The sequence below is a fragment of the Pteropus medius genome, unplaced genomic scaffold, assembly GCF_902729225.1.
Source record: "Pteropus medius unplaced genomic scaffold, Ma_sr-lr_union100, whole genome shotgun sequence".
NCBI classification, from domain to species: domain Eukaryota; kingdom Metazoa; phylum Chordata; class Mammalia; order Chiroptera; family Pteropodidae; genus Pteropus; species Pteropus medius.
Window position 1 is genome coordinate 687686 of NW_024352949.1, and position 12350 is coordinate 700035.

Below are 12350 nucleotides of genomic sequence, written 5' to 3' on the forward strand. Positions count from 1 at the left end.
AATTTGGTGTCTTTTAGTATATTCAAAAGTTGGGCAACCATCACCACTGTCTAATTCATGAAGACTTTCATCAACCCCAAAAGAAACCCTTTGTCCACTAGTATTCACTCCCCATTTCCCTAGCCACTGGCAATCAATAACCTACTTTCTATCTCCATGGATCTGCCTATCCTGGACATTTCATATCAGTGGAATCAGAATCTACATATGGCTTCTTTCACTTAACATAGTACTTTCCGGGTTCATTCACATTATAGTGTGTATCAGCACTTCATTCCTTTTTATGGCTGTTCTACTGCATGGATAGACCACATTTCATTTAACTACTCCTCTACTGATAGACTTTAAGGTCATTTCTACCTTTTGACTATTTTTAATAATGCTACTGTGAACATTTGTGTACCAAATTCTGTGTGTATGAATGCTCTCATGCCTGCGGGTGTATACCTAGGATGGAATTGCTAGGTCAAGTGGTAACTCTATGTTTAACTGTCAGACTTTTTCCCACAGTGGCTTTACTATTTTATATTCCGACCAGCAGTATATAAGGGTTTCAATTTCTCCACATCCTCAGCAACACTTGTTATTGTTTCTATGATTATAGCCATCCTACTGGGTATGAAGTGGTATCTCACTGTGATTTTGATTTGCATTTTCCCGGTAACTAATGATGTTGATTGTCTTTTCATGTGCTCGATGGTCATTGTATATCTTCTTGGAGAAATGTCTATTCAGAACCTTTGCTCTTTTTTTTAGTTGGGTTCTTTGACTTTCTGTTGTTCATTTGTAAAGAGTTTTTTTATGTATTCTGGATAGCAGACCCTAATCAGATATATGATTTCCAAATATTTCCTATTTTCTCCCACAGTTTCTTGAGTATTTCACTTGAGATACAGAAATTTTTAATTTTAATGTACAATTTATTTTTAATTTGGTTGCTTATGTGACTTTTTAAAAAATTCATACCACTAAGTCTCTCCTGAATTTCAAAGGACATTTTCATCAGACCTGTGTCTTCCTAATTACTACCCTTTCAACCACCCAGGCTAAAAATATAAGTTATCCTCAACTGCATGCTCTCCATCATTCCTATTATCTCAGGTCTTCTATACGCTTTTACAGAACGTCTCTCATTGTTTTCATTCCCACTACTACTCTAATTTGAGACTGTAGTCTGTTTTCTCCCCTAAGTTAATCTTCCACATAGCTTCTAATTAACCAGCATGCTTGAAAAACCTTCAATGACTTCCTAAGTCCTATGGGATAGTCTTCAGTCATTACTTCAACATTCCAATGCTTCATGATTCACCTCAAACCAGCTATCATGAGACTCCCACAATCTCTGCTCAGAGCGAATTCTGCAGTTCCCAGTTTCTCACCTTCATGGTTTTATTTGAATATATCTGATACCTACAGTACCCCTGTCTCCTCACCAAGTCCAAATCCTACAATTCCCAGAAAGCCCAGTCCAGATGTCTCCTTTTCCATGAAGTCTTTCTATTCCAGGAAGCACTTTTCTTCTTCCCTGTGCGCTCCTAGCATTCTTGATATCTCTTTTCTTTGCCCACCTCACGCTGCTGTAGTTCTCGTCCTGTCACTAGACAGTGATCGTGAGGGCAGGGATAACATCTTTCCCCCTTAGAATGGTAGGTGCAGTTTCTTAGTTTACCATTATTCAGGTCCTCATCATTATACAGAACTCTTTCACCACCAAGCTCTTAAACTCAGATCATCCCATTCTGACCACAAACCTGCTCTTCTACATACCAAATTCCTGCTATGCTTGTTTGATAAGCTACTTAAGATCTCTGGTAACTTTCCTTGCCCTCTTTCTGCTTTCAATTTCTTCCATGTCCAATTAAGCAAGCCATCACTTCTCGGCCTTTTGGGTAAGATCAAGTGTCCAATTAAGCAAGCCAATCATTCTCATCATTCTCTTAGCAATATTTCCAGATCATTAGGCTTTAGGTATCATTTATCAGGTGTCACACCTACTTAGCAAAACCACACCCTTGGTTAATCAAAGCACATACTTCTCTGCTCCTCCATTTACAGGTTCCCTGGAGACAACACCAACCAGGTTCTATGCTGTCTGACAATCCTTTTCTAGTATGCTGGTCAGCTTTCCCACCCACAGTGCAGAGTCATCTTCAAACCTCATTTTCCTCAATTCTCCTTACTGCTCACCCTCTGCAAGTGACTCCCCCTCCCACTTCTCAGAGAAAACATGAGATTTCTTACTCTTTCTGACATTGAGCCCATTCTTCCTTCCTACCCTCCATTGAGAGAAAACTCACCTTTGCCATGAGCTCTGTCCCCACTAACCTCCACAAGGAATCTCATTTCACCAGCGATTCTTTTGTTATGTCCAATCTCTTATGACTCATTAGTTACTTCCATTAAAATTTAAACATCTCTATTCTCTTCTATTCTAAAAAAAAATTCTTCCCTGATCTCATTTGTTCCTCTTTGTCATAGCTAAGGAGCAGCCTGTGTTCACTGTCCCCATATCCTTAATCTCATCCATTTCTCTACTAAAATCTAACTTCTTCTACTCCAGTGAAATGGTTCTCACCAAACTCAACACCAAACTCCTCCTTTTAAATGCAAAGGCACTTTTCAATCTTTCCACATCTTCACTCTTTTTGGTAATTGACACTGATGATTTCTGGCCCTTCCTCTGTGGTCTCACAGTCCCCTGATCAGACTCTAATCTCGTCATTCAGTTTTGGTTCCTTTGCAGGAGCATCGTCCTGTGCTCACCCCATAACTGTTGGTCTGTTTTGGGAACTGATTCTGTCACCTTATCTACTAACCATGGTTTCAATGACTAGCCACATGCTAATCACATCCATACCTCTATCATTAGCATAATTACTCTTTCTCCAGAGCTTCGGATTTCTTACGTACAAATTGTCTAATGGAAATGACTAGTGTCTTAAAGGCCTTGCAAATTGAAAAATTATATTTTTGCTTTATAATAGCAATCAATACAGGGTCATTAAAAAAGCAAGCTCCCCTAGTGTATTCAAATATAATGATATAATTGAATAGTTTATATGAAATATTTAACCAAAGCATACTTACAGTAAATACAAATGGTCTTATTATCAAATAATAGATTTCCACAAACTAAACCTAAATATAATTGTAACTAAAAGGCAAGCATTCATTTGGTTAAAGAAGATCAAACCTGATATTAGGTTTCTTTTCTTTTTTTTTCAGCTTTATTGAAATATAATAGACAATTAATTGCTTGTATTTACATTGTACAATTCAATGAAGTGTTTTTTTTTTTTCAATTATAGTTGGCATACAATTATTCTTTTTAGTTGTACGGCATAGTGTTTAGAGATATATATAACTCACAAAGCAATCACGGCACTAAATCTAGTATCCCTCTTCCTCCTTACATATTTATTACAAGATTGTTAACTATTTCCCTTACGCTACACTTTATATCTCCACATCTATTTTGTAACTATCCATTTGTACTTCTTCATCTCTTTGACCTTTTTTGCCTCCCCCCAACTCTTATTCCATCTAGTAACCCTCAAAATATTCTCTGTATCTATGAGCTTATTTCCATTTTTGTTGTTGTTATTTTGTTCCTTAGATTCCACTTGTACGTGAAACCATGCGATATTTGTCTTTCTCTATCTGACTTACTTCATTCAGCATAGGTTTATTTTCTTTTTCAGTAAGAGAAAATAATCATTTTGAAATGATTACTAAGTATAAAAAAAACTTTAGACATTTTCTGGATAATTTAAAGTGTTTATTTTCTTAGAAAGAGAAAAAAACTAACTGCTCAATTATCTTTAAGCTTCAGATTTTAAAGAAAAGCTACGTTTAAAAAAAAAGCTAGTTTAAGAAAACTCTGTGATATAATAGAAGAACATAAATATGAGGACCTACCTGTTTTCTTGCACTATCTATCATCTTCATTTTCATGGAAAACTTACAGCTCTTAATCAGAGAACAAATATCTCTTTCCTGCTCCTGTATTTCCATCCCGTCACTGGACTCTCCATCTCTATCCATGTGCATACTATGATCATCTGCAAGAAGAGTAAGTTTCTCCTCTATTTTGCTGAGAAAGAAACATCTATATAAAACAAAGAAAAATCAGAATTAATGCCTCATCAAAGAAATCTTTGACATACAGGAAACTACTGGATAGCATTCATAGACAAATTCTACAGTTATTAAATTTTTGCTCATTTTTTGGACTATAAATATACACTCTAGGTACTGAATTTAATCTCCATTTTAATGAACCTATTTTTTAAATATCACTAAGGATATTTCAACAGAATTTTCCAGATATCATTTATAGCCTTTACCTCCACAAAATAAAGCCTTTAAACTCACAATTTTCTCTAATGAATGGGTCTGATCACATTCAGATCTCTATCACTAGCGTAATAACTTTTTCTCCAGAACTTTAGATTTCTATGTATGAACTGTCTAATGGAAATAATAACTAGTGTGATAAAGGCCTTGGAAATTCAACATGTCTCAAACTGAATGTATCATCTTCCTTACAAACAACTCTTCCTCTTGCACTCTCATCCACCCAGCTACTCAGGTCAAAACGGGTGTGTCATCCTTTTTCCTCCCAAATAGAACTAGTCATCATGTCCCTGCCCTGCCATGCCAAAAAATATAATACATTACATATAGGTGAATAACAACTTGAATAATCATGACTTTTCAGAAATATGAAGTCAAATATACTGTTGAGGAGGAAGGGGGATCCACCCAGAATTCTATATCCATGGATAACATTCTACAGGAATGACAATGAAATAAAGATATCTTCTGATAAAAGAAAACTTAGAGGATCCATCACAGATCGACCTATACTATAAGAACAGCTAAAGGAAAATTTTCAGCTTACAGGAAATGATACCAGAGGAAAACCTGAGCACCAGAAATGGTAATTATAAAGACTTTTTTCTCTTATAAATTCTTTTGAATATACTGTTTAAAAAACTGTTTAAAGCAAAAAATATATTACCTATTAGTATTTTCACTGTATGTTACTATGTATATATATGGAATCCCCTCCCACGTTCCACACGTACATATAGGCATATCTTATTTCATTGTACTTTGCTTTACTGAGCTGTGCAGATACTATGTTTTGTATAAATTAAAGATTATTTTTTCCCCTGGAGTTCTTTTTTAAAAATTTTATTTTAAATTCTAGTTGACATACAATATTAGTTTCAGTTGTACAACATAGTGATTCAACATTTATACGCTCTACAAAGTGATCACCACAAGAAGTCTACTACCCATTTGTCACCATATAGTTATTGTATTTATTGACTGTATTCCCTATGCTGTACATTACATCCCCATGACTTGTTTTATAACTGCAAGTTTGTACTTCTCAATCTCCTGACTTTTTTCAGACTATTCCCTGTTCCTATACATCACCTTTGGCACCATTAGTTTGTTCTCACATATTGAAGGTTTATGGCAACCCCGCCTCGAGCAAGTCTGTCTATCAATCAGCACCATTTTTCCAACAGCATTTGCTCACTTTGTGTCTCTGTGTCACATTTTGGTAATGTGGAACCTAACCAGGACACATAGGAAGTTGTGTGGACCATCCTACAGCCCCTGTTTACAGTGGTACTTGAGCAAAGAGCACAGCCAGTCCCTCTCCCTGTCTGCAGAGCAAAACCAGTGGCCTTGTCTAGCCTGGGAATTCAGTGCACAGTTCTGCCTAATTTGGGCAAACAAGATGTGCAGGCTTTGAGACCAGCTTCCCTACTCCTCTCAGGCAGGAAAGCTAATTCATAGCTCTGCCTACTGCTGAGTATAGTAACCAGTCTTGATCTTCTAAGGAGCCTGACCAGAGTAGAGTGTACAGGCCACTGCAGAGACCATGTTACATCCATGCACAGGCAGGGAACCAAGTCAGTAGTCTTACCCAGCTATTCTCAACCAGTAGCATCCCCCATGACCAGAGATTGGGCAGTGGTCTTGCCCCAAAATATACCCTGCCCAAGGACACTACCAGCTGACAGGTTCAGAACCCCAAGCTGAGCTAACTGAAGGACTGTTTCTGCCAAAGTGAACCTATGAAGTTGTACCAATGTAAGGAATCAAGGATGATGAAAATCAGCTAAACACGACACCACCAAAGCTAATAAAGCTCCAATAACTGACCCTAAAGAAATGGAGATCTATGAACTAACAAAGAATTCAGAATAATCCTCTTAACAAAAGTTGCTGTACAAGAACACACAAATAATTAAACAAAATCAGGAAAACAATGTATGAACAAAATGAGACATTTGACAAAAAATAGAAACCATAAAAAAAAAAAAAGAAATCCTAGAACTAAAGACTACAATATGAGTGAACTGAAGAATTCAATGGAGAGCTTCAAAAGCAGACTAAATCATACAGAAGTAGGAATTAGTAAAATTATTCTGTTACAGGAGCTAAAAGAAAGAAGACTGAAGAAAGCTTATGGACCTATGGGGTAGCATAAACGAAACAATATAAACATACCTCAGAGATATTGTGAATTTTGTTCCAGACCAATGGAATATAGCAAGTATTGTAATAAAGTGAGTCATAATCTTTTTGTTGGTCTTGCCTTCAGTTTGTAAAAAATGAACATTTGTGAAGTGCAATAAAGTGAAGCAGAATAATGTATGTATACTTATTATGGGAATCCAGAGAAGTGAAAGAGAAAGGGATATTTGTTTATATTTAAAGCAATAATGGCTGAAATCTTCCCAAACCTGGAAGAGAAATAGAGTACCATATCTGTGAGTCTCAAAAGACCACGAATAGGTCTTTTAAACCTGAATAGGGCTACACCAGGACATATCATAATTAAATTGTCAAAAGTCAAAGACAAAGACTTTTGAAAGCAAGATGAGAAAAGCAACACATCAGATACAAGGGAATTCCCTTAACACTACAGATAGAGTTCACAATAGAAACTTTTCAGGCCAGGAGAGTGGATGATATATTCAAATTATTCAAAGCAAAAAACCTGTCAACCAATAATGCTATATCTGGCAAAGCTATCCTTTAAAAATGAAGGAGAGAGAAAGATTTTCCTGAAAAAACAAAAGCTGAGGGGGTTCATGACTAGACCTGCCTGACAAGAAATGTTAAAGAAAGTTCTTCAAGCAGAAATAAAAGGATACTAATTAACATTTAAAAACATGAAGTTAGTATAAATCTCCTGGTAATGATAAATATATAGTCAAAGTCAGATTCTCTAAAATGGTAATGGTGGTGCATAATCCACTCACAACTCTAAAAGATAAAAAAACAAATGTATTAAAAATAACCACAAGTACAATAATCTGTTAATGGATATACAATATAAAAATATGCAAACTAAAATGTGAGAGGGAGTCATGAAGTAAAAGCATAAAATTTAAAAATGCTATCATAGTTATTATCAGCTTAAAATAGGGTGTTATATATATTTTATGTAAGCTTCATGGTAACCACAAAGGAAAAACTTTGTGTAGTAGTTACACAAAAGATCATGATGGAGAAGTCAAAGTATACCAGTACAAAGTCATAAAAATCACAAAAGAAAACAGGAGAAGCAAGGAATAATGGATCTATAAAACAGAGAACAATTAACAAAATGGCACTATTAAATCCTTAACTATCAATAATTACTTTAAAAGGAAATGGATTAAATTCTCCAATCAAAAGACACAGAATGACTGTTTGGATTAGAAAACAAGATTCAATATACGCTGCCTACAAGAGACTCACTTAAGATTTAAAGACATACACTGACAGTGAAAAAAATGGGAAAGCAAATGGTAACCAAGAAAAAAGCAGGAGTAGCTATACTATATTAGACAAAATAGACTTTAAGCCAATGATGTTAAAAGGACACAAAGAAAGGCATTATAAACTAATAAAAGGGTCAATCTATCCAAAAGACATAACATTTATAAATATTTAAGCACCCCAAATCAGAGCACCTACAATATAGAAAGCAAATACTAATGGAACTAAAATAAATAAATAAATAAAAAGCAATACAATAGCCAAGGACTTTAATATCCCACTCTCAGTAATGGACAGAGATCAATAAGGAAATAGCAGATTTGGATGATATAATAGACCAAATGGACCTCATAGATATATACACAATAAAGAAAAAAAAAACTGTAATTGATTAAACAGACACAGAGAAAGCATTTGACAAAATTCAATACCCATTCATGATAAAAATTTCAGAAAACCAGTATACAAGCAGCAAATAATTGGAAAACACAATTAAGAAGAAAAAATTCCATTTACAACAGTGTCAAAAATGATAAAATACTTAGGAACAAATCTAATAACATCCAAGATATCCATATTGAAATAATACAAATCACTGAAATTAAAGAAGACAAAGAAATAGAGAGACATATAACCTTCATGAATTAGAGAATGTTATACTGTTAAAGTGGCAATTCCTGAAGTTGAACTACACTCAATAAAATCCCAAGCAAACTCTAAGCTTTTCTGGGGAAGAAATTGACTGGCAGAGTCTAAAATGCACACATAAATGTAAATAACCTAAAATAAAACAATTTTCATAAAGAAAATAAAGTTGGAGTATTCACCCTATCTGATTCAAAACTTACTATAAAGCAACAAGAATAAAGACTGTTCAATATTGTGAAAAGTTACAAATAAATCAAGGAATAGAAGAGACCATTCAAAATTATACCCACACACATATATATGGTCACTGATACTCAAAAAAGATGCCAAGGCAATTCAATTATGAAAAGTAAGACTTCTGAATAAATGGGACTAGACAAGTAAATATCCACATGGAAAGAGTGAATATCTACCCCTACTTTATACCATCTACAAAAACTATCTTCCACTGGATCATAGACCTAAATGTAAGAACTAAAACTATAACATTTCTAGAAGAAGGAAATAATTTTACAAGAAGAGCATGGAATGAATATCAGCTTGAAGGAGCTCCTGTTAGCCAAATGTGAGACAATTTGAATATAAAATAATAAGAACAGTAATGAATTATATTCCATTAGATAAAATTGGAATCCGTGATTCCATATTATTAAAATTGAAGTAAATGAATAAATAAAGAGGAGAGAAGGGAGGGCTCTTCCTTAACAAGAAGATGTAGGCTGATAAACATGGAACAAGAGGTAGGAAAATCATCACCTTGCAAACATCATTGTCAGGACTGGCTTGAGCTAACGGTCATCCACAGAAACAAAATACAGAGGAAAGTCTTAAGACAAGCAGGATATATGCATGTCTCTAGTATCTCCCACATTGCTTATTAGTTGCAAAGGAAAAAAAATGGGCATTTACACTGGAGAGACCATACGATATGTTAACTAGACAATCAAAATCACTATTAGCAGTAAAAGGCAGATGGATGCTCTGTGCTCGCAGATTTGATACCCTGAGAATACTTCACTTAAGTAGTATTCTGGGTAGGGGTGTATCGTCTGAATCTAACTGTGAGGATATACAGACAAATTCAAACTGAGGAACCTTCCTCAAAAGTATCAATGTCATCAAAGATGGCTAAGGAACTGTTCCAAATGAAAGGAAACTAAAAAGACATATCAAATGAACACCACATATAATTCTGGACTGGATCTTGTCTTAAGAAGGGGAGAAACGCTTTAAAGGACAGTAAAAGGACAACTGACAAAACTGAAATGGGGGCTGTAGATTAAAAATTAAAATAGTAAAGTTATGGTTACATAACAGAATACTCTTTTTCTTAGGAAATGTACAGATAAATTAAGAGTTAAGATAAATTAAGAGGTCAGAAAACATATGCATGCCACTTACCCTCAAATGGTTTAGAAAATATGTGTATGTGGAGAGAATAAAAAAGCTAATGTGGCAACATGTTAAAAACAGTGAATCTGGGTAAAAGGTACACAGGAGACAAGGGAGCAAGTGAGGACAAAGAACATTCTGCTGACATGGAGAGCTTTGTTAGAACAACTTAAATGAGAAACTGGGAAGATGCGATATGGCTGCAGTAGGTTCAAATTCCAATTTCTGTAAACCACAGTTTGAGAGAAAAACCATTCTGGCAATTTAGGAAAATAATCCACATTCAACTCAAAAGGATCACATCTTACCGATTTGTGATGATGTCATCCCAGATGTTCATTGGGTCCATTTTAGCATCTGGATATCTGTTTGTCCAGGTTTTTATAAGTCTCTTAAGGGGAACTTGAGATAACAAATTACCTAAAAATAATATTAAGGGATGACGTATGTCCATAATTCAAGGACAAGACTAATTTACGAAGTAGTGCTGACATTAGTAAATAGAAACTTAATTCAAATTTCGTGTTTAAATTAAAAAATTGTGTCTGTTGCACCGAGTTACCATATTAAATCTAATGTATCCTGATTAAAACTCAATTTCTTAAAGATATAAAATAAAGATAGGGAAATAAAGAATTTTTACATTTAGTAAAGGTCTACTTCATCCACGATTCCAAAATTAAAAAAAAAAGGCACTAAAAACTGAAAAGGGGTTGCAGTCAATTTTCTTGGCAAAATCTGATCTGAATTGGCATTAGGCTACTAATAGTCTGTTTATGTCATTCATATGAATATTAACCACTTAAGCTAGAGATGCATCATTGTATTTAATTAGGAAATACTGCCTCAGGCCCTGGTGTTTGCACAAGATTATATACAGATAGATGATGATGATGATGATATCTGAAACTATCTAGCCTCAAGGGTTTTGGAAAAGAAATTCATAATCCTCATGAAATTTAAATTTCACATTGCTAATATTTAGTGTTGTAGATTTCTCTGTTGGTGGAAAGCAGTGGTTAAGAAAACAAGTTTAAATTAGGCAGCTCTGGGTTCAAAATCTGAATCTTTCATTTAATAGTGTGGGACAATTATTTAATCTCTAAGCCTCTATAAAATGAGGAGAAAGAATCTACGTCTCATAAGGCTGTTACAAAAACTAGGTAATATAGAAGAGATTAACGTAGTTCTTGGAAAGTAAAAAGCACTTAATGCATGATAAGTAATTAATAATATGTACTTGAAAAATAATTCTCCAAATTTAAAAAGAACAATTAGATATAAACACCAATCTTTATTAGTACTGTGAAAAGTGTCTTTCATATCATTTTTAATTATTTAGGGCAAGAATTAAAATTCAGATTTACAACTAAGATTTGTTACTGTTGCAAAGATGTACTCTTCCTCTTTGACTCTGGGTGGCTTTCTATAGGCACCAGGATAAAATCCACTTGTTGGCTGCAAAAAGACCTTCGTAGTATGAGCACCCCTTACTTCCCCTCAGGCCAGGACACCTGGCAGCCAGTCACAGAACTTCCGACATCTCAGGGGACACTACAGGCTTTCGGTCAGGCAGGCACTATGTAAGCGCCTGTCCCTCATCCACACTTGATTTAGGCCTCTCCTCCAGGAGCCTCCTGCACCCCTCAATCTAGGGCAAGTTCTGTCATCTGTGTTTCACTTGGGGTCCTATGCACGACTATGCCTCAGCAGGTATCACATCACGTAGGAATTACCCCACTATTCTGAAAGCTTCTTCAAGGTGGGCAATATTATTTGGCTTTGCACTCCCAGTGCCTAAAATAGTGCGACCATTTTAAACATTTCAATCATCTCAAAATATATATATTTATAGAATTAACTCAAGATAAGGCAGTTTCTAACCCATACATTAAGAAAGATATACTTTCACTAAGCAAAAAAATAGATGCTAAAACTCTTTCAAAATTATAAAAGAAAAAAATTACCTTCTTTGCTTATAAAGCTGATGAACTCCTGAATTTCTATTAAGGTTTGTACAGACTGTAATTTGGTGAGTCTACTTCTGTGTAAAAGCACATCAATACTAGAATAGTTCTAGAAAAAAGGCATTTAGTATTGATTATAAATCAATTTACTACTTTAAATTTTAATGTAGTTCTCTAAAATGTGAAATACAGCAACTACCATAAAAATACATTAATTACACAACGTGTCTCAGAGTGGTTAACAATTAGGTCATAGATGAAATTAACAAATGATTTAATTTTTTTTAATAATTGAGGTTTTCAATCTCATTTTGATTTATCAAAATCAATACAAATAGGCTATCATTGCCTTTATTTGCCAACAATGTTTAAAAATCACACCTTATAATGTAAATTGCTAAGTATAGAAACCAATTCTTTCTTCTTCAATAAATTTTATCTTGAGTGCACTAATCAACTTCAAAAAAGTTTAAAAATGAGACAGTAAATGAGTTTGCTTCTATGATCAATATATGCCAATGATAAATGTTGTTAATATACACTATACAA

General features: G+C 34.5%; 1 protein-coding gene and 1 long non-coding RNA gene across 7 annotated transcripts in view; one reads left to right on the top strand and one right to left on the bottom strand.

Annotated features, from left to right (window-relative positions):
• PRKDC (protein kinase, DNA-activated, catalytic subunit) overlaps positions 1 to 12350 on the bottom strand; it is a 193347-nt gene that overhangs the window by 36163 nt on the left and 144834 nt on the right. For all 6 annotated transcript variants that reach the window (XM_039850423.1, XM_039850421.1, XM_039850422.1 and 3 more), the window contains 3 exons: positions 11802 to 11910; positions 10143 to 10254; positions 3919 to 4108 (listed from right to left, as the gene is read on the bottom strand). In XM_039850423.1, coding sequence (XP_039706357.1) covers positions 3919 to 4108; positions 10143 to 10254; positions 11802 to 11910 — 411 coding nt within the window. The remainder of the gene's footprint in view (positions 1 to 3918; positions 4109 to 10142; positions 10255 to 11801; positions 11911 to 12350) is intronic.
• The window catches only part of LOC120592715 (uncharacterized), a 52178-nt gene that overhangs the window by 27121 nt on the left and 12707 nt on the right, over positions 1 to 12350 (top strand). The gene's annotated exons all lie outside the window — the stretch shown is intronic.